This window comes from Drosophila mojavensis, unplaced genomic scaffold, assembly GCF_018153725.1.
Source record: "Drosophila mojavensis isolate 15081-1352.22 unplaced genomic scaffold, ASM1815372v1 contig_80, whole genome shotgun sequence".
NCBI lineage: Eukaryota > Metazoa > Arthropoda > Insecta > Diptera > Drosophilidae > Drosophila > Drosophila mojavensis.
The window spans coordinates 16261582-16282450 of NW_025318906.1; the positions used below are offsets into that span (position 1 = coordinate 16261582).

General features: G+C 42.9%; 6 protein-coding genes across 57 annotated transcripts in view; 4 read left to right on the forward strand and 2 right to left on the reverse strand.

Moving 5' to 3' along the window:
* Positions 1–399: 399 nt before the first annotated feature.
* LOC6580200 (serine/threonine-protein phosphatase alpha-2 isoform) lies at positions 400–1649 on the reverse strand. Its single transcript, XM_002006022.4, has one exon. The coding sequence runs from the start codon at positions 1442–1444 to the stop codon at positions 476–478; it is 969 nt and encodes a 322-aa protein (XP_002006058.1). The 5' UTR covers positions 1445–1649; the 3' UTR covers positions 400–475.
* A 197-nt stretch (positions 1650–1846) lies between these two features.
* On the forward strand, positions 1847–2890 carry LOC6580201 (lactoylglutathione lyase). Its single transcript, XM_002006023.4, has 5 exons — positions 1847–2007; positions 2070–2206; positions 2270–2356; positions 2432–2545; positions 2623–2890. The coding sequence occupies exons 1-5, from the start codon at positions 1936–1938 to the stop codon at positions 2747–2749; spliced, it is 537 nt and encodes a 178-aa protein (XP_002006059.1). The 5' UTR covers positions 1847–1935; the 3' UTR covers positions 2750–2890.
* A 75-nt stretch (positions 2891–2965) lies between these two features.
* Positions 2966–8842, forward strand: LOC6580202 (gustatory receptor for sugar taste 43a). 2 transcript variants are annotated; one of them, XM_044011021.1, is made up of 9 exons: positions 2966–3501; positions 3566–3620; positions 6416–6560; positions 6613–6775; positions 6833–6976; positions 7768–7908; positions 7968–8046; positions 8114–8465; positions 8580–8842. In XM_044011021.1, exons 1-9 carry the CDS (start codon positions 3348–3350, stop codon positions 8640–8642), a joined length of 1296 nt encoding a protein of 431 aa, XP_043866956.1. In that variant the 5' UTR covers positions 2966–3347; the 3' UTR covers positions 8643–8842. The 2 variants fall into 2 exon arrangements, with proteins under 2 accessions (XP_043866956.1, XP_032586534.1); XM_032730643.2 differs by having other exon boundaries at positions 6428–6560; positions 7771–7908.
* A 367-nt stretch (positions 8843–9209) lies between these two features.
* Positions 9210–12618, reverse strand: LOC6580203 (putative pre-mRNA-splicing factor ATP-dependent RNA helicase PRP1). 2 transcript variants are annotated; one of them, XM_002006025.4, is made up of 8 exons: positions 12496–12616; positions 12350–12437; positions 11579–12287; positions 11013–11486; positions 10684–10947; positions 9978–10100; positions 9559–9912; positions 9210–9489 (listed from the first exon to the last, which is right to left on the reverse strand). In XM_002006025.4, the coding sequence occupies exons 1-8, from the start codon at positions 12546–12548 to the stop codon at positions 9362–9364; spliced, it is 2193 nt and encodes a 730-aa protein (XP_002006061.1). In that variant the 5' UTR covers positions 12549–12616; the 3' UTR covers positions 9210–9361. The 2 variants fall into 2 exon arrangements, with proteins under 2 accessions (XP_002006061.1, XP_015019623.1); XM_015164137.3 differs by lacking the exons at positions 9210–9489; positions 9559–9912 and having other exon boundaries at positions 10079–10238; positions 12496–12618.
* A 360-nt stretch (positions 12619–12978) lies between these two features.
* On the forward strand, positions 12979–17616 carry LOC6580204 (kinesin-like protein costa). The gene is made up of 4 exons (XM_002006026.4): positions 12979–13747; positions 13807–14527; positions 14586–15013; positions 15090–17616. The coding sequence occupies exons 1-4, from the start codon at positions 13108–13110 to the stop codon at positions 16898–16900; spliced, it is 3600 nt and encodes a 1199-aa protein (XP_002006062.1). The 5' UTR covers positions 12979–13107; the 3' UTR covers positions 16901–17616.
* A 548-nt stretch (positions 17617–18164) lies between these two features.
* Positions 18165–20869, forward strand: part of LOC6580205 (Down syndrome cell adhesion molecule-like protein Dscam2) — a 74497-nt gene continuing 71792 nt past the window's right edge. For 49 of the 50 annotated variants that reach the window (XM_044011055.1, XM_044011058.1, XM_044011083.1 and 46 more), the window contains exon 1: positions 18166–18677. The gene's annotated coding sequence lies outside the window, so the exon portion shown is untranslated. Of the gene's footprint in view, positions 18678–20869 lie in introns of all 50 variants that reach the window. The other variant, XM_044011082.1, reaches the window with a different exon arrangement.

Here is a 20869-nt window from a genome sequence, read left to right on the forward strand (position 1 = left end):
TGAAAAATCAAGCAAGTAGTTTAATTGATAAGCAAATGTACGCTATATATATATTATAATGACATACATATATATTCATACAAGCATACCATACGACGATAATGATAATGATAATGTCAATGCGATACCCAAGACCGTAAACACTCGGCTCTTGTAGCAGTTGAACTAGTTTTAATTACAAAGCAAACAACAAATCAACCAATACAATGATGACAAATGCAACGTTATGTAAATAGTTAAGAGCACACACTCAAACACTCATGCACACATACACACACAGAGAGAGTACATGCCCTTGAAAATGCCTTTACCATGTAAATAGATGAACGAAGATCGAAGCAAGAGAGTTACACAGCTTCGGCTGCCGATTACATTTAAATAAAGTGAACGAATTATGTATACAATTAAAAGAATTATTATTATTTCATATAGACCCACACATATACATAAATGATATTATTGACACTATAGATATTCACATAGTAGAGTCTGAGATCCTGTTAGCGCTGGTTGGCGGCAATACCTTTGGCTTGATGATCACAAATCGGCAAACTAAGGCCGCATCTATCATCATCACCGCGGCGGAGTTGTCAAACGTGTTGCAGTAGTTGGGCGCCGAGAAGACTGTGACCAGTCTGCGTCCGGCAAAGAATTCGTACCCATCTTCGACCACCTGATGGGCGCGCACCATCAAATTGAATTTGTGCGCCTCGAGGAAGGCGTTGACAATGTTGGCGCCAAAGGTGAAGCTGACGCCACGATCATTTTCACCCCAATTCTCGATATTGTTATCGGGATCCGACCAGAGCAGATCGCAGAGCAGTCCGTGCGGCGGCACTTCAATGGGTCGCGGTATTTGACGTATGACACTGACATCATCCAGATCCGGACTTAGTCCTCCGTGACAGCAGAAGACTTTGTTCTCGATAATGGCAGCCACGGGCATACAGTTATAGCAGTCGACAAAGGTGCGCCACAGCTTGATGCTGTAACGGCGCTTGCACTCGTCGAAGAAGCCGTAGATGCGATTCACTTCACTCGACTCGTGATTGCCGCGCAGCAGGAAAAATGTCAACGGATATTGGATTTTGTAGGCGAGCAGCAGCGTCAGCGTCTCAATGGACTGTTGCCCTCGATCCACATAGTCACCGAGGAACAGATAATTGGCTTGCGGTGGAAAGCCACAGTTCTTGAATATGCGCAGCAAATCCTCATATTGTCCATGTATATCGCCGCAAATCTTAATGGGTGTACTTAACTCCAATAGCATTGGCTGGCTGAGAAAGAGACTACGCGCAGCCATGCACACATTCGTTAAGGTCCTTTCCGATAGGACGACGCCAGCTAAGGGCGTTTTATTGGTCGATAGCTTCAGTATTATTTCCTTCAACTCTACTGGGTTCAATTCTGTGGTCCTACTAACGGACGTTATACGATAAGACATAATTTTAGTATACTCTTACAACTTGATTTTGAAACGGTTTCTTATTTAAAATGGCCCGAAAACGTTGCACAGCACTGATTGTGGTGCATAAAATCGAAACGGCAGTACAAACACACAATTCCTTATCGATATTTTTTTAATACCTATATATATCGATATAATTCGTAAACACACCGGTTGCTGCGTGCGGCAGAAAATTGACATTTTAAAACGAATCCATTGGAAGACTTTAACATGATACCAATTGGCAGCAATGATAATGATGTAATTAAAAGAAATGAATTTTTATATTTCATAGATTTAAGAAAATAATACCGGAAGCTGGAAGAGATGAGTTCATTCTTTTCGCAGTCTTTTCGTTGAGTTGCGTCATCGGCTGTTCAATGGCAAACAGCTGATTAGAATTTCGACAAACAGCGTGTTTTTTTTTTATTACGAATAGTTGAATTTCACCAATTGGAGAGATAGCAACAAGTGATTCTGGAAAAATCATGGGTGATGTTACGGGACTAACCAATGCAGAAGCCGATGAGCTATGCCAAAAACAGGATGCCTCTACTAAGGTAAGATGAAATAAAATGAGTTTTCGGGTTTGTAAATAATATTGGCATCAAATTTTCGACAGGACTTCCTGTTCCAGCAGACCATGTACCGCATCAAGGATCCACGCAAATCACTGCCCTTTTACACTGGTGTCTTGGGCATGACTTTGCTGGTGAAATTGGACTTTCCAGAGGCAAAATTCAGCTTGTACTTTTTGGGGTATGTGCAATGACGCTTGCAATTTTCTATAACATCTGGCATTTATAACATCTGTTTGCACAGCTACGAAAATCCTGCCGATATACCCAAGGATCCCAAGGAACGTCGCAGCTGGGCAATGAGCCGCAAGGCCACCATTGAGTTGACTCAGTAAGTTTGACCTTTTGACCTGTCTAATATGGTTTATTGATTTTGTGAGTTTCTCTATCTATTGTATTATTATAGCAACTGGGGCACCGAAAGCGATCCAGATCAAAGCTATCACAACGGCAACAGCGATCCACGCGGCTTTGGCCACATCGGTCTGATGGTGCCCGATGTCTATGCGGCTTGCAAGCGGTTTGTCTGAGAATGCCACAAGATAAACATAGTTATTAATGTATGTATTATTATTGCTATATATCTTTCATGTGCAGCTTCGAGGAGCACGGCGTGGAGTTCGTCAAGAAACCCGACGATGGCCGCATGAAGGGTTTGGCCTTCATCAAGGATCCCGATGGCTATTGGATTGAGATTTTCAATGCCTATACCATACCGAACTAGAAACTGAGATATGAGATGAATCATTTTCTTTTCCTGCCACTTCAAATTGTTACGCAAATGACAATTTTTTTTCCACACACACACACATACATATATTTTGTTGTTTTTAAGAGATTAAAGTATATTTTCGCAGGATACAAATCAAAAGCTATATTTACTAATGGCGTGACAATTACCACAACAACAACAACAGCAACAACAACAAGAACATACACTGTCTAGCCTTTCATTCATAAAGCCAGCCGTATATGTACATATATGTATATATATAATTGGCTCCTATGTCCCTAATTGATTGACATATAGCTGCCACTCTAATTATTATTTACAGCAGCATGTGGAACGCTGGGACAGCCGGACAAAACTATTGTCAACAATGCAATACTGATGTGTTTTGCGTTTCCCTTTTGCAATTTTCACTTAGGCTGTCCGGCTCTAATATTGGTCAAACACGGGAGCGTATTATTTACGCAGTGTCAAATGTGCTGGAAAAACAAACAGAGAAAAGCGTAGTTTTCACACGACAGCGGCGGCTCAGTGCTTGTCGAGTGCTTGGCGGCATCATTTGAAAATCGCGAATTAACTAATTTAATTCAATATGGAAATTTCGGAGACTAATATTGGCATATTCTATGTTAGCAAACTTCTGGCCCTTGCCCCGTACTCGGCCAAAAAGAACTCGAAAGGTCAGCTAGAGATAACTCGCAGTTGGTTATTTTCCATATACTCGGTGTGCCTGTGCCTGATCATGGGTAGGTAGAGTACCCACTCGAGTAGTGATGCGATCTACCCATATTATTTCTTTTTTGGGATTAGTATTCCTCACCTATCGTGGTCTGCTATTCGATGCGAATTCGAATATACCCGTGCGGTAAGTTATATAAGAACAAGATTCAAAATTATGTTTATGTTTTTTCGGATTTGCTTTATTTTTTTTATTGGATTGAAACATTCCATAAGTAGACTTTCCAGTTCTGCTTAGTTGTTCTCAGCAGCGGGCGGCGCCGCTCGAGCGATGCGACCAACAGGCCTATAGGTGGGTCGCGGCAGATACGGCGGCTTATCATGCCCGGCCAGTGCCAAGGCGCAGATCGACAGCAGCAGCAGAATAATTGTGAAATTCATTTCGATTACGATCGACCGTGTTTGATTGATGTCACGCACTTGACATCGAGCGACTTTTATAGGCAAGCTCTGAGCTGCGCTCTAGCTGGGGTACTTTTTCTTTCATTGTGGGGGTTTACATGTTTGGAGACATATTTAGGTGACCTGGCTAAGTAATTGTAATGTAATGCATGTAGTTCAGTTCACTTGATCAGTATTGATTGCAAATTGGAATTCTTTTTAGTTCGCTTACATATGTATGTGTGTATGCATATGTGTGTATGTATGTACATAAGTATATGAAAATTGTATGTAAATATGTACATACTACTTATATCATTATATATACTATGCTGCGTATATATTATATGATATCATAAGCACACATAACTTTGTTAAAAATAAATCTACGAATTATATAAAATGATGTCGGGGAGCGAGCGGAATATATTATGTATGTAGATATATAATTTTTATGATCTCTCTATTCCATATGTTTGGGCTGTATTTCTAATTCTGAAACTCAATTATAGATACATATAAAATTTGTATTCATCTCACATAAATAGTTTTATGTGCCTAAAAACGAATCCATCGTATTTAGCATCAAAGACTACGTTTTGCTATCTTTGTCGCCGTCGCCTTCTTTAACAATCTAACTCTCTCTCTTTGTCTATCTCTCTCTCTCTCTTTGTCTCTCTCTCTCTCTCTCTCTCTCTCTGAGTGACAAGTATCGGATATGAGTCAGAAGCCTGCAACTCCAAGTCAAGCTCACACAGCTCTATAAAAGCTCTCAGCTTCTCACTAACACTAATGCAACAGTTGATGAAAAGAATCAGAAAGTAAATAAAGATGTAGATGTATCAACCTTACGATATCATAGTGGTATGATATATTTATATGCGTACATACATAGAAATATTTACATATGTACATATGTATATATGTTTATTTGGATGTACAATAATACGTTTTAATGAATTTTTATAAAATGTAATTAATTTTAATGTAGAACTATAAAACAATTTTATATTCAGAAAATCAGGTTATAATAGAGACAGAAGCTGAGTCGATTTAGAAGGTACAAGGGCTAGAGACTTGAATTTCTTTGCTTAAGCCTGTCTATTGTATGTAGATCTAGTTTTTCTCCAAATTCGACAAATAGTCATGTTTTTGTATCATCGGTTGAAAATCGAAAATTAGCTATACAATTATATCTCCTGCATCTTTAAAGCTAAAGTGGAGAAACTTTAAATGCATCTTTAAAGCTAAAGTGGAGAATTTCGATTTTTGTTATAATTGACCGCCATCCCTATATCCTCCCTTTCACCCCTAAAATTTGGAAAAGATGTATTTCATCTTCAGCCCCTAGAAGGCTCAGACTATGCGTGTGAATGCCTGCGTGCTTATGCCTGTGTGTGTGCGTGTGTATGTGTATGTGTATGTGTTGTTTCTTGTTTAAGAAGAAAACCACGAATTATTGAAATATCAGTTGCTGGAAGGGTTCAGTGGATCTGTGAATCGAGCTGTCTCAACTGGAGCTTTCTTCTTTGTTTATATTTTGTACATATGTATATATGTATTTGAAAGTTGAACTGCTATGCTAAATGTTAGTCAAACGTGTTTAAAGTTTAGGAATTTTATGTGCATAGTCCCAAGCTCTACGAGCTAGATCTGCAACTATGAAAGGCGCCTTCAACAGTCTGACAGCATCAAATCGATTTTGTCAAGCCAATTGGAATGAAATTCACAATTGTTTTGTTGCTGTTCTTGCTTTTCGCCCTGGCACTAGCCAGAAATTTAATACACAAGGAGGGCTGTACAATATTAAGGACTTGTTCTAACAACATTCAAGATACGCCAGCAGCTGTTGAGGTATTGAATGAAAAAAAGGATATAATATAAAATCAAATTTAATGAAACAATCAATATATTTTGATTGAATATTAATAAAAAAAAAAATGTTTCTAAAATTTTCTTTATTTATTTTAATTTTTTGCGTATTAGCATTTAAAAGATGGAAAGTTCAATCATCAGCTGTGGCTTTTGGCCAGAAAAGTAGCCTGATATAAGCCAAGTCAATAGGCCTTTTGTGATTATCTGAGTTGAAGCTAAGCCTATTCTTTAGTAGAATATATTCAATATATTCTAGAAAATAAGTAATAATGGGCCCTATCGTAAATATCTAAAGTTAATTTTGATTTGAGCATCAAATGTGAATTCAGCATGTCCACAAACTATGTAAGAGTAGATTCTGATTCCTGGCTACCAAATGGTAGTCCAATACAATGGACTTTAAAATTTTAAATGCTCGTAAATAATTTCTACTCAGAGTATTCAATATATGTATTTACCAAAAAAGAATTTTTTATTTCTCTACAAAAGTCTAAATAAAGAAAGGAATATCTTGATCATACATCATCATCGTCATATGTGGCTTAAAGCTTCTGTATGTGATCTCCCCCACGTAGACTCCAATCATTCCTGATTCGTGTGCTCTTAAGTGTTGCTTCAATTCGTTTGAATGAATTTTAATTTGAATAAAATTCAACACATCAAAAGTGCATCTTTCAGAATGAAATCGGCCACCTCGAAGGTAGTGACTGCCTCGGACGTTTCGGTTGTGGTGTTGGCCATCGTGACTGGTGTCTACTGTGGCATGTTTGGCCTGCGTGCCACACAGGAGCTGAACACGCGACTCGACAAGGTAAAGCTCTGATCGAGCAATGGAATATTTGCTAAACGAGATTCCATCACAGATCGACAGCACGCTGAGTCCCTACAACAATGTCAAGAAGGATCGCTGGCGCGCCTATGCCATGGCCACTGTGTCCCTCATCGTCATCGGCATTCTGCTTGGCCTGGACGTGGGCACCTGGGTGCGCATGGCACAGGAAATGAACATTAGCGACGAGGACACAGGTGAGGTTGCATTCGCTCTGTTCCCTTCCAGTGTTTCAAGTCACATCCCATTGCCAGAGCTCAACGTGCAGTGGTATATACCCTTCTATAGTCTCTACTTTATATTGACCGGGCTGCACATCAATTTCGCGAACACGGCTTACGGGCTGGGCAGGCGCTATAAGCGGCTCAATCAAATGCTGAGAACCAGCTATCTGAGTGGTAAGTAAATAGCAGAGATATACCAAACAAAAAATACCAAATACATATTGGAAATCGTGAGAGTTACGTATTTGATATGAATATTACCTCAATGGAGAAAATAAGAAAAATATGTGAGGAAAATATAACGACAGGGAAGGAAAATGAATAAGAGAGTTGAAGATGTTAAGAGAGAGAAGAATAGAGAAATAATGATAAGGTTTGAGCCCAAAAGAAAACTAACGGAAATAAAATATATTTGAACAAAAGTGAATGTGGAACATAGAAAAGTGGAAAGCAAAGAAACGATAAGGTAAGGATAAAAAGGTGAAAAAATACAGCGTAGGAGAGATAAGCAAACGGTGGAAAGGGAACAAAAAAAATGCAACAATAAGAAAAGGAAACAAAAGAGATGAAACATGAAGAAGAGGGAACAAACGAGATGACACGCAAAAGAAATAGAAAGAGACAGAAGAATAAAATATAATGCGAAGGAAGGATCAATAAAGACGACAATATCAAAGTAATAGAAATAAAAGACTGCAGAAGCTAAGATAAGAGAGTAAGATGAAAAAGAAATGACCTGTATGCTAAACCCTAAAACCAAAAGAATTTCCTAAGAAATCGCTCAAAGTGTGGAATCAAGTCTTTTAATACTTATAATTATCCTAGGGATTTTTTTATTTACCTTGATAAGTTTTAAGATCAAACAAGAGATATATAAACTCAAATTTGAAACCTTTTATGTATAGATATACATATAAATATATATATGTAGATATAGCAATCGTAATCCACAATTTACACCTTAGCAGACAAAAGTTATGGCAATGCCACAAATCTGGTCAAGGTGAGCACTGTGAAGTCCATCAGCTTCAAGCCAATGATGCCAATGGCTCTGCATGCCAGCCTAACCAAGTTGAACACGGAGACCTTGCCTAATGAATCAGCCAGTAAGTAGCTATACATATGAGCAATAATCAGCAAACATATAGACATCATTGCCCTACAGCCAAAAACAAAAGTTTGCTTATTCGAGCCATGGCCGACAATCACGAATCGCTGGGCAAATGCGTGCGATTGCTCTCAAGGTGAACCTTTGATCCATATCGGGAAAATGTGAACTGAATCAAATTGATTAACTATAAACTATTGCAGATTCTATGGCATAGCCGTGCTGTTCATACTGGTGTCCTGTCTGCTGCACCTGGTTGCCACGGCGTACTTTCTGTTCCTGGAGATGCTCAATAAGCGGGACAACGGCTATGTCTGGGTGCAAATGCTCTGGATCATCTTTCACTTTCTGCGCCTGCTCATGGTCGTGGAGCCGTGCCATCTGGCGGCCCGCGAGGCCCGCAAGACCATTCAGATCGTATGCGAAATCGAGCGGAAGGTCTTCGAGCCCATCCTGGTCGAGGAGACCAAAAAGTTCTGGCAGCAGCTGCTCGTCGACGATGCCGAGTTCTCAGCCAGCGGACTCTGTCGGGTCAATCGAACGATTCTGACTTCGGTAAGTGCTTCAGTAGTCTTCCGAAACGATCAAGTGGAACTCTTAAACTTTCTTAACCTTAACTAATTTATATGAATTATGCATTCATATTGAAATTGGTTTCTTCTCTTGCAGTTCGCTTCGGCTATCGCTACCTATTTGGTTATACTTATCCAATTTCAAAAGACCAACGGCTGAACCTGGCTACAAATTCTTATTTTCAGTTATACAAAAGGTTGATTTTATTAACACTAAACGGAATTCTTAGCTGTGTTTAGGTGAATAAAGGAATACAAAATATTTTTGTTGCTGTGATTATTCCAAATTGAATTTAAATTGAACAAACTGAGCTACTTCAAATTAATTGTTTCGGTCTCTAATCAATTTTATGATCTCTTCTTCCCTGTCGAAAGTTATGTCCATGATCTCTTAGGCTTGCCATTCTTTGCTCTTGGGATGGGAAGCACGAAGTCTCTCCATCACTGCTAAAGACCAGACATTTTATTGAAATGCTGCAGCTCTCGAACTTAGCCCTGGGTCTAGCTACTCCTCCTATCTTTGATTCCATGCCACAAACATTTATATACAATTCATTTCCCTTGCAGTTTGTTTCGGCTATCCCTATCTATTTGTTCATACTTATCCAATTTCAAAAGAGCAACGGTTGAAGCTGGCCACGAATCTTATTTTTAGTTATACAAAAGGTTGATTTTATTAACACTAAACGGAATTCTTAGCTGTGTTTAAGTCAATAAAGGAAAACAATATTTTTGTTGTTGTGATTATTCCAAACCGATTTTCAATTGAACATTTAAGCAAACTTAGTTCCATGGCTACACTTAAACGCACATTATAATTAGATTTCATAATATTGTTTCAAACTATTTTAGTTGATTAAAAACTCGACCGTCTGCAGCTCAGAAGCCCTTCTGGTACTGCTTCGTCTCCATGCGCTGCTGAAGCAGCTCCAACTGCCGCTTGGCCTCGCATTGTGGAAAGTTTTCCAGATCGTAGTACTGTGGCGCCAGACTGAGCAGCCATTCCGCTGTAAAGCCAAAGAGAATATTTGATTGGATGTGAACTTGCTGTGGTTGTATGTGCAGGATTAACTCACGCTTCACATCTGTCACAGTGCGTATGTAGTTTTTGGTGGTCAGCACAAATTCGTTGTAGATGACCCAGTCGGGTTTGTGGTCCAGGCAAGTTGACGGATGCAGCTGCACGTTCTGGTTGTCCTTGATGGTCAGATAGTGTCCCGTTCGCTCCAGATGCGCGACCTGCATAAAGAAGCCCTGGACTAGAGCCTTGCGTATATTGACATAGTAGTCCTTCGAGGCGAACTCTGTGCTGGTGCGCTTCAAATTGAAGCGATCCATGATCCGTGCCAACTGCTGGCGCACATTGTCAGCGCTCTTGAGCGAGCGATAGTTGATGAAGTTCTCATAGCACCAGTTCGGGTCCTCACTGCCTGTAGAACGAGTCAAGTTGAAGTCTATCGGAGTCGATTGGGAGGAGCACAGTCAGGAAACTTACTCTGCTTGAAGGCGTGATAGACATTCAGCAGCGTTAGATGATCTCCGTCGATGTGAGCGAAACGCATCTTGGCCTCGTCAGCCACCTTCTTTGCCTCATTGGGTCGCACGAAACATTGTGGCACTTTGGTTGACGTTTGATGTTTGAATTGGTTTGTTTTCGATTAAGCGCAAATTCATAACATGTTTTTGTTGTTTTTGTTTGTTGTTTGTGTTTTACATAAACAAATAGATTGTGCTCACATTTTGTCAGCTAGGCAATCTAGATATTTGATTCAAGGATTGATTGCATTTGTGAGTTGCAAGTGCGTTCGAGGCCACAAAGCGGACATCGTTTAAATTCAAGCAAATAGCCGAGCAAATGCCGCCGCATCACATTTCAATCAAATGTGCGAAGCAGATGGAACGCACGTGCAACTTTTCTTCAGTGTTGAATGCAAAGAACAAATAAATTGATAAACTTTTTTCTTTGCACGTTTTGGAATAACAGTAATTTGTCAGCGTGCGTCAGAGTCCTTGTCGCCAACAATCAAATGTCATCTGCAGATGATGGCATTGCGCTCTAGCTAAATGAAACCACATAAGACTAGAGCTAACTACTTTTCAATTTGAGAGACAACCCAGTGGAAGCTTAGGTCTATTCTAAAAAGTCCCTCGACTTCTACATCTATATCTATGCAGCTTAATCAGTTTAGTTTGTTTCTCACCCGACAGCATGGCCGTAATTGAAAGTATCTCATTGGAGCAATTGTGCTGGCAGCTGGCTATCAGCATCTTAGCCAATTGCGGATCGAGCGGAAACTCGGACATAACGGCACCGAGATCCGTCAAATTGCCGTCGTCGTCGAGGGCGGCCAAATAGTTGAGCAGCTCCAAGGCGCGCATCAGAGTCTCGGGCGCCGGCGGGTCCATGAAATCAAAGTGCACCAGGTCATCAATGCCCAATTTCTTAAGCTGCAGCACCACAGTGCCTAATCGACAATGGAAATCAGATATAGATCAATGCAATTAGCGGAAATTTATGAGCAGAAATTACCCAAATTTGAGCGCAAAATCTCCGGATAAGTGTTGTCTTGCATTTCGTTCTTGAATGCCTTCTCCGTATAGAGTCTAAAGCACTTGCCTGGCCGTGTACGACCAGCACGACCGGCACGCTGCTGTGCCGAGGCCTTCGATATGGGGGAGACGAGCAAGCTCTCGACACGTATGCGCGGATTGTATACCTTTTGCTTGGCAAAGCCCGGATCGATCACAAAAACCACGCCATCAATGGTCAGCGAGGTTTCGGCAATGTTTGTGGATACGACCACCTTGCGGCCAATAGCACCTGAGGCATTTGGTGGCGGCGGCGGCTCGAAGATGCGCTGTTGTTGATTGGGCGGCAGAGTCGAGTAAAGGGGAATGCACTTCAGTTCGCCAATTTCAGAGCCCAAATTGTCAATCTCACGCTTGATACGCTTGCAAGCCTCTTCGATCTCTTCCTGTCCCGTGAGAAACATAAGTATATCGCCTATGCAGGGAAGAGTCAACGATTAGCATTCAGCAGAGTGTGCAAGGGAGAGACAGAGAGAGAACCAGTTTAGATAAGACCTCTCTGCATACCTTCAATTTCCTCGCATATATGTATTTGTATAACTGTGCGAATAGCTGCCTCCAAATAGTCTCTCTCGGGCTCCGGTGTGTAGAAAATCTCGACGGGATGCGTGCGACCGGGCACGTTCATCAGCGGCGCATTATCAAAGTATTGCTGGAATTTGCCTGCATCGAGTGTGGCCGACATGACCACCAATTTGAGATCATTGCGCTGTCGAATAACCTCTTTTAGCACACCCATCAGAATATCAGTGGCCAGGGTGCGCTCGTGCGCCTCGTCAAGCAATATGACTTGGTATTGATCCAGCATCGGATCCGACATGGCTTCGCGCAGCAGCATACCGTCCGTCATATACTTGAGCAGTGTCTTGGCCGAAGAGCAATCCTCGAATCGAATGGAGTAGCCGACCTCATCGCCAAGATTAACGTCCATTTCCTCAGAGACACGCTGGGCCACCGACATGGCGGCCACACGACGCGGCTGTGTACAGGCGACGCCTTTGCGGCCTTTGGACACAGCGAAATCCACACACCATTGCGGTATTTGTGTCGTTTTACCAGAGCCCGTCTCACCCACCAACACAATACACTGATGCTGACTAAGCAAGCGCATGAAGTCCGCCTGATACTCGAATACTGGCAATGTGATTCGCTTCTTGTACAAGTTTTGGTAGCGTGCGGAGTAAGGCTTCAATGTGAACGGATTTGTAATAGGTGGCTAACAAATGTAGATCAAGTGATATTAGAAATCCCGCTGTTACTGGCATCACAAGTACTTACTTGTTTACTGGGCACAAATCCACCCGTGACTTGGGCAACAGTGCCGGTGGATGACGCCGCTGCTGAAGAAGTTGAAGCTTCCGACTCCCTGCAAATGGCACAACAATGTAAGCATTGGCTCAGCATATGTTCTCACATATACTTACTTCTTCATCTTGTTGGAGTATGTCTCGCCCACTTCAATACGTCGTTTCGACATCTTTGCGTGTTTTTAAAATACACAATAAATAGCAAAAACGTTCTGCACAAAAAAAAAAAACACGCGCTGAATAGCAACGTGAAAAGCGATAAATAGTACGAGGGCTGACAGAAAGTATCAGTAGGTCAGCAAAACACTATCGATATTGGACGATAGTTAAAATAATAAGTGATAAGTTCAATACGATTTGTTGTTGTTATTTTATTATTATATTTCTAAAAGTTGCCTGCTGCCTCTATTGTAAGTTTATTGTTATTATTATTATTATTATTATTTTTTTTTTGCATTAACGTTATTACGAAGTCTTTAATAATATTACTAGAATTATTTTAGCCTATGCGAAAATGTTGGTATCTGTTATATTGGTATCTTTATTGAATTTAAATAACATACCATAAAGATTGTTATCGATATGCTGTCTGTGTCTCGCATCGATAGTTGTTGTCAGTGCGCAGCAATATCGATTCAACAGTATTTGCAATAATTTTTAAGATGCGCGAGTTGTATACAAAAATGCAAAAATCAAAGTGAAAAACTGTTGCCAAAGCGACAACAAACAATGGAAATACCGATACAAGTGGCTGTACGCATATATCCCCACGCAGAACTTGAACACAAGCCGGAGTATATAGCGCCGGAGGATGGCGATGCAGAAGCAGACAAACCGCAATCAAAGCCGTCTTCCCCAAACCTGAACCCGCCTCTTCCTCCACTTCCGTCACCATCGCAATTGACATTACAAACAACGGCAATAGACGCTAATGGCAATAATGAGTTAGACGCCAGTCAGTTGAATACAAATGAAGTGCCATCAGATATTTGCAATGCCAGTGGCTGCTGCGTGCAGGCCATACCAATCGCTGTATCGGCGCTGGGGTTGCCGAGCGCACTGCCCGGTGGTGCGGCCCTTGACAGCATTGCGGCGGGTCTGATACAGGTGGGTGCTCACACTGTGCCTGTGACACATGCGCTGCCCAGCAGCACCACACAGAGTCAGGTGTACCACCAGACAGTGTTTCCACTGATTAGCTTGTTTCTGGAGGGCTTCGATGCATCAGTGGTGACATATGGGCAACGCAATACTGGAAAAACCTACACGCTCTATGGACATGGCTTCGAGTGTGTCTATGGCGAGGCGGATCAGGGCGTGGTACAGCGTTGCGTACGGGAGATTTTTACCCACATTGCGGCGCACGCAGGTGAGTTGCTAGACAAATCGATATGATGGACGTTTTATTTAATGACTGCATTTTTGTAGATCGAACATACGCCGTTAATGTTGGCTTTGTGGAGATATGCAATGGTGAAATCCGCGACTTGCTGGGCATGGGCAATGTGCACTGCACCACGGTGGAGGATGTTTTCCATTGGCTGCAGTTGGGTCTCAGCAATAAGCAGCAGTCACCCGCACACACACTCTTCACACTGACCCTGGAGCAGCAGTGGGTGTCCAAGGAGGGTCTGATTCAGCACCGTCTCTCAACGGCTAGCTTCTCAGATCTGTGCGCCACCGAACGTTGGGGTGAGCCGCCACCAGGACATCCACGTGACGCCGGATTGCAGATGCTGGAACAGGTGGTCAACACTCTGACTGATCCGAGCATTATGTATGGTGTCAATGGCAATATTCCCTACGGTCAAACCACTTTAACCACTCTGCTGAAAGACTCGTTCGGTGGTCGTGCTCAGACCTTAGTCATTCTGTGTGTCTCCCCGCTGGAGCAGCATCTCAGCGAGACACTGGGCAATCTGCAGTTCGGCTTCAAGGTGCAATGCGTACGCAACTATGTCATTATGAATACTTTCTCCGATGACAATACTCCTATATCGCCGGAGGTATTGCCGCATGATCCAGCAGCAGCTGGCACAGCGGCTCTCATGGCGGCCGTGGCCATGCCCAACGGGGACAACTTCGGACTTCAATTTGCAGCCAGTCAGTGGTTCAAACTGGTGTCCAATGCAGAGGGACTCTTCGCCAAGTAAGTGAACTGAACGAATATCCTTCCTGGAAGTGTTATTTATAATTTTCATGCACAGATTAATGAGCTCGAATGCAATAACGGAGCTGGAGAAGGAGCAAATTGAGGAGTGGCTGTTCTTAAAGCAAGAGTGCGAAGAATGTCTCAGCTCCAGCGAAGCATTGCGCAACCAAAAGCCGTTAGTGCCCATCCAGGAGGCGGAGGAGCCAGAGGAGTCTATCAGTGAGCCGGAAACCTCCTGCCAGCAAAATTCGGATAATGACACCGACAATGAGTCGCAGCGCCCAGATCTAGCTGAGAAGCTCGAAAGCCTCATGGATGAATTTCGCACCAAAACGGATGCGCTCATTCAAGCCAAGCATGAGGAATTTATGCTCAAGCAGCCCAAAGCGGTCATGCAGAGCCAGGACAAAGATCGGGAGCAGACAGCCCAAGAGCCAGCGCCACAGCCTGAAAAGTGCGATGAGCGAAAGTTTAGCGTGGGAGGTAAGTATATTATATACAGCTATATATATGCATGACTCTCATTCTCTCTCTCTCTCTCTCGTTCAATGGCTTTCAGGTCGTCGGCGCAGCATACAGCCCGGTGCCAGTTTGAGTAGCGCAGAGCTGGCCATGCTCAATCGTGTTGCCTCGCAGCAGACGACGGGCACTGAATTGCCAGCGGACTTCGATCCACTCAACAATGCAGCAGGCGCGAGCGACGGACTGCGTAATGCGACTGGCGTGGCTGGCGCCAACGGTCCCGTCGAGCAACTGCAGAAGAAGATGCGAAAGCTGAATGCCGAGATCGAGGCTCGACAGCGACAGCTGAAGGAAATCGAGCAAACGATGCAGCTCAAGCAGAACATAATTAGTGAGCTGGTGAAGAACCGAGAGACGCGCAGCCATGCCAAGCAGCGCTTTCACAAGAAGAAGGCCAAGCTGGATGCGGAGTGTGATAAGGCTAAGAAGCATCTGGCCAAAGCACTGGTGCAGGGCAAGGATAAAGCGGAAATAGAACGGTGGGACGCTATTATAGCGCACATTGAGCAGCGCCTGCAGGATCTCAGCTCGATGAAGCACATTGCCGGCGAGAGTGGTCAGAAGCTAAAGAAACTGCAACAGTCCGTTGCCGAGTCACGCAAACAAATCGAGGAGGTGCAAAAGAAGCTGAAGAAGGAGTGCAAGCTGCGTGATCAGCTGGAGGCCGAGCTCAAGAGCTTGAAGGAGGCGACACTAGTCAAAATGGAACCAAATCCAGATCAGCTCAAAGCGGTGCAGGCTCGCATTACTCACTTGGATCACATACTGCGCGAGAAGTCGGAGAATCTGGAGCACTGGGATGGCGGCGAAAAGTCCCCCGCACAACAGGAGAGTCTGCGCCACGAGATACGCAATCTGAGGCGAACGCGTGACCATTTGCTGGAGCAACGCTGCATGCTGGATCGCAAGCTCAAGCGGGACAAAATGTTGACGCAGCGCGAAGAGCGAAAGCTGCTCGAGTGCGACGAGGCCATCATGGCCATTGACGAGGCCATCGAGTTCAAGAACGAGCTCATTTGCGGTCAAAAGTCCATCGACTTGTCCACCGAGCGCCAGCAGCGGGAGAAGGGCGAGCAGATGCTGATGGCGCGACTCAACAAGCTCTCACCCGAGGAGATGCGCACGCTGCTCTACAAGTACTTCGTCAAGGTCATTGATTTGAGAGACTCGTCGCGAAAGCTTGAGCAGCAGCTGGTGCAGCTGGAGCGCGAGCGTGATGCCTGGGAGTGGAAGGAGCGCGTGCTCTCCAATGCGGTGCGCCAGGCACGGCTGGAGGGCGAGCGTAATGCGGTGCTGCTGCAGCGTCAGCACGAGACAAAGCTGACGCTAATGCTGCGTCATCTGGCGGCAGAGACCTCGGCCAGCTCGGCCAGCTATGGCGATCGTGCTCTAGCGCCTGCCACCAGCCAGGGCACGAGCAGTGAGTTTGACTACGATCTCGACTTCTACAAGGCGGCCAGCAATAAGGCAATGCTCAAGGCGCAACAGGCGAAACCCACAGCGGCTGGCCTGGACAAGTACAAGGACAAGGAGCGTAGCAGCGGACGCAATATCTTTGCCAAGTTCCAGGTGCTCACGCGTTATGCATCGGCGGCGGCTGCTGCAGCTGGCTCATCTTCGACGGCGGACGAGTCCACGGCGCTCATTGAGACGACAACCACGGCGGCAACCACTACCACCACCACGACCACAACGGCAACCACAAGCGCATCGGCCAAGGGCAAGGAGAAGGCACTGGCCACCATCAACCAGGATCAGCTGAAACGTCTGATGCCCGCGCCGACATCCACAAAGGTGACGCGTCAGAAAAACAAGATCATCATACAAGATGCGACGCGCAAAAACTGAAAGAAAAACAAAAACGTCGACGAATTTAGTTCTCTCTTTTCTCTGGAGCGTGAGAGAAGCACGCAATACAGGCGAAAGTCAGCTGAGAGAACAGATGCAATGACTGGCGTCGGGAGGCACCTCTCTATCTCCCACTGCTCTTATTCTCAAATACTCAACATGTACAATTATAATTTATAATGACAAGCTCAACCCGATATGGATAGATATATATATGTACTGAACGAATACGTCCACAGACTTGTTTCAATAGACTTACCAAGGTATTCATCTACATCTAACTTCTGGCGTATTTAAATGTCTACAACAACCATAAAGATTCCTCGACTGGCAAATCTAAAGACTTGACAATTGTTACTTAAAAATACTCGAAACTCAGCAATCCCAAATGGAAATCGCAATTAACTCGCTCAAATTGTTTACTTAAGCACTCGAATCTCTTGTTTTATGTACATATGAATATGAATATGTATTAATTTTAGTTATACAATTTGCATTTAAGTTAACCTTATAAGTCGCAATTACACTATTTTTGTTTTAAGTTTACTCATTTTGTTTAGCATATTTAAATGTCTTCCCCAAATTTGATTACCCCTAGACCTAGATATATAGAACTTTTGGTATTCCTTATCAGCGCATTTACTCAGTTTCTATTTAAGATTACTACCTTTATGTTATAAATATATACTATATATTAAAGTCAGTGTTTCTCTAAATTACTCCTACTACAAATGTTACAAGAATTTAGGTTGTGTTTAATTTTGTTCAAATTTACAATGCAAGAATTATAAGATGCTTGCATATGCATATGCTCAAATTCATATTCCGAATAAAAATATTTTAACAAAAAAAAAATATATATATCTTTTGTAAAGCAATTCATCTGCTCTATATTTCCGCTAATTTTTCTCACAATTCAGTAATTAGTCAGCATCAAAGTAAATAAACACAGCACAGCTTGTGTTCACATGTGCTGCTGACTAAGAATATATAAGAATAGATGCCACTTTTTATACGCCCGCTTCAGCACATTCACTCTAAAATGTTATAGTATTATATTTTACTTTATTCCTAACAATAGCAAACCTGTAGTAGCTCATTTCCCCGCTGCCTTCACTCACAACAAAATATCAACAGGTGTCCCCTGAAAATATCCCAGAGAATTTCCCAAACAAATGCCCCTTCACACACACACTGACAGCGAGCGGCAAGAGAGTGCCAAACCAAAATGGCCGGTCGGTCCAGAGCAACTGTCAGACAGAGAGGCAATTCAGTCTGGTTTGGATTGTCGAACGTTAACCGTCGAACGTATTGGAGTCGGAATTTACGTCTGCGTTATCAGAGTGCGCCTGTGTGTGTGCATTGTTTAGGCTACGGTTACGGTACGGTCGGTACTCGCACCCCCGCAAACCGGTTCGCCTGGTGGTGGTTCTAACGTTTTACGCGCTTCGGCTGTGTGCGAGCGTGAATTGTGAATACGCCAAATTCAAGTTAAAATAAAATGCAAAAGCAATAAATAATTACAGCCAGCCGAGTGTCAAAAGCAGAGCACAGCGCCAAAAAAAAAAAAAAACGGCCAGCGTGCGTGTGTGTGTTTCGAGTGCGAGTGTGTTTGTTGTGCAGCAGTTATTGTGCAGAGTCGTCACCCCAGTGGATTAGTGGCACCCTGTTACAATTTGCTCACACTGCCACTCAGTGAGTGTTAGTGAGTGTTTTTGTGCACATTCCACCTTAACTAACATCAGCAGTCAGCGCAATTCATCAATTCATCAGTTCGGTAGGTGACAACAAACAGTTCAATGTATTTTTCGCAACTGTCTGGCAACATCTTCTTTTGTCTGCTGTTGTTGCTGTAATTCTTATCCACGCCCACACATGCACTGCGATGCCAACACCCACAACACCCAGGGAGCCCCAAGCTGCAGTCGGTGATGATATGATAATCTGTGCATCATTTGTGCCAGATGAGTTTGTTGGTTTTGGCTCAGCTTCCTATTGATTTTTCGCCAAAAAACTAAAGTTTTCGCTTTAGCGAATCAACTTTGTTAACTTCACATACACACACGCACACACACACACACACACAAAAGGGTGTGTGCGGGCATAGCGCCGCTGCCTAGAATTTGCCGTGCGCTTTTTACAGTCGCTGTCAAAGGCCTTTAAACTGCTGAAAGTTTGAAAGCATTGTTGGATATATAAAATTTCATGTTTTCTGTTAAATTCTAGAATAATTCTAGCATTTGTTTCGAAGATTTTCATTTAGAATTTGCGATTTTTCCAATTCCTTTTGTGCATTGCTTGGTGAATTTTTTTAGCGCATGCGCTCTACGCCTCACACAGTTGCGAAAGCAACTCTGATTTGTGTGCATGTGTGTGTGTGTGTGTGCAACCAGCCTAAGCTGCCTTTGTCTGTGTCAGGTAGTTTTTCCATAGCCAGGCAGCAGGCTTAGGCTCCATGGGCTCAGTATACTTTGTCTTGAAGCATCTTTTAAAATCCTCTGAAATTTCCATGTGGCACACATACGCAGGCCTCATTGTGCACATGTGTGCGAGTGTGCGTGTGCGTGCGTATGAGTGTGCGTTTGTGTGAGAGCAACCCCTGCTAAATAACGCACTCATCCCAAGTCCCGGCAGAAACCCGTGCAGCTGCCGTAGTTTCCTTTATTTGATTTTGCAAGTGTTGCGCGCTGTTGTTGCCTCTGCCTTTGCCTTTGCCTTGGTCCCACGTCTCAACTGTCTGTCTGCAGGTCCTTTCTCTTTTTCAGTCCTGTGCATTTGTCCTGTTGCTAGGCGGAGTTTTTTTTTTCGGCTCTGCAGACATGCCCTTTGATTTAAAGACGTATCGATTTTTAAGCATCTTCAACTTGTTGGCGAACTCAAGCCCAGGCTAGGGTGAACCAAAACATATATCTGGCTCACTCTTAAGCCTGCACCAGTCCAAGCATATAGCAAACATTGATTGTGGCTAAAATGAGCAATGCGCTAAGCAAATAATTGAACAAAAGTTTCCTGGTTGCTGCAGTCGGACACGGACAAAGTGCACTTGAATCTCAATTAGGCGCCGCAAGCAGCGTCCAATGGGTCACTGAACATGCAGCATGCAGCAGCTGGACAATGGACGCTACTTTCCGGTTTTTTTTTTCAGTTTGCTTGGTTTTCTTTTTTTTGGCTGCCGATGACGAACGCTGCGAATTGACCCTGCATTGGGCCAGTGCACTTTGCGAAGCAGCCATTCGTCCCCTCTTGAATTTGATGTACAAAAATGGAAAACATTGCAAAAATTTATTGGGCCGACACCCTAATGCAGCCAGACAGACATTTCCTTTTGTTGCTCTTGTTTTGTTTTATGTTTTTTAGTTGCCAACCGAACGGAAATCGAGCAACAAGAATGAGTAATAAAATTTGTGATTCGTTGATTTTACCACGCGATTGAGCGGCACAGCCGGATCTGATCACACTTAATTGAGGTCCTCAATTTCTTTGTTCAATTGACAGCATACTTTATTATTATTATTATTATTATTTTTTAGCTGACTAAAGTTCTTGAATTTTTGGTATATCAAATTAAAAGTTGTTGAGAGTCTTTTTTTCTTATATCAAACTTGTGATATATTCCGATTTATGCTATGACTAATACTGTAGATCACTATGAATATGTTATTTATTCGTTTAGAATTTTCAGTCCTTGAATTCTGATGTCTAGGAATATTTATTTTTATGTTGATCTTTCAGAAGCTGTTATTTTGAATAATTCATTTTTATTTTTATTTTTTATTATTCATTTTTATGCTATGATATATACATATGTATGTTCATATATACATAGTTTTTTGTGGAGCCATAAACGTATTAACATCTTTCTCATAAATATATGTATCTCTCCTTCACTCACGCTCTCTCTTTCTCTCTCTCTCTCCCTCTCTCTCTCTCTCTGTCTTTAACTCTTTCTATCTATGATGTAATTTATTG

Excerpts from the sequence above, each read along its gene's own strand:
- LOC6580201 (XM_002006023.4), top strand. The coding sequence starts at position 1,936 with ATGGGTGATGTTACGGGACTAACCAATGCAGAAGCCGATGAGCTATGC. Across the intron at positions 2,008-2,069 it reads AACAGGATGCCTCTACTAAG|GACTTCCTGTTCCAGCAGAC; the intron begins GTAAGATGAAAT and ends AATTTTCGACAG. Across the intron at positions 2,207-2,269 it reads TTCAGCTTGTACTTTTTGGG|CTACGAAAATCCTGCCGATA; the intron begins GTATGTGCAATG and ends CTGTTTGCACAG.
- LOC6580200 (XM_002006022.4), bottom strand. The coding sequence starts at position 1,444 with ATGTCTTATCGTATAACGTCCGTTAGTAGGACCACAGAATTGAACCCA.
- LOC6580204 (XM_002006026.4), top strand. The coding sequence starts at position 13,108 with ATGGAAATACCGATACAAGTGGCTGTACGCATATATCCCCACGCAGAA. Across the intron at positions 14,528-14,585 it reads GCAGAGGGACTCTTCGCCAA|ATTAATGAGCTCGAATGCAA; the intron begins GTAAGTGAACTG and ends TTTCATGCACAG. Across the intron at positions 15,014-15,089 it reads GCGAAAGTTTAGCGTGGGAG|GTCGTCGGCGCAGCATACAG; the intron begins GTAAGTATATTA and ends AATGGCTTTCAG.
- LOC6580202 (XM_044011021.1), top strand. The coding sequence starts at position 3,348 with ATGGAAATTTCGGAGACTAATATTGGCATATTCTATGTTAGCAAACTT. Across the intron at positions 3,502-3,565 it reads GTGCCTGTGCCTGATCATGG|TATTCCTCACCTATCGTGGT; the intron begins GTAGGTAGAGTA and ends TTTTGGGATTAG. Across the intron at positions 6,776-6,832 it reads CATTAGCGACGAGGACACAG|AGCTCAACGTGCAGTGGTAT; the intron begins GTGAGGTTGCAT and ends TCCCATTGCCAG.
- LOC6580203 (XM_002006025.4), bottom strand. The coding sequence starts at position 12,548 with ATGTCGAAACGACGTATTGAAGTGGGCGAGACATACTCCAACAAGATG. Across the intron at positions 10,101-10,683 it reads AATTACGGCCATGCTGTCGG|TGCCACAATGTTTCGTGCGA; the intron begins GTGAGAAACAAA and ends CGTCAACCAAAG. Across the intron at positions 9,490-9,558 it reads CACTGTGACAGATGTGAAGC|CGGAATGGCTGCTCAGTCTG; the intron begins GTGAGTTAATCC and ends TTGGCTTTACAG.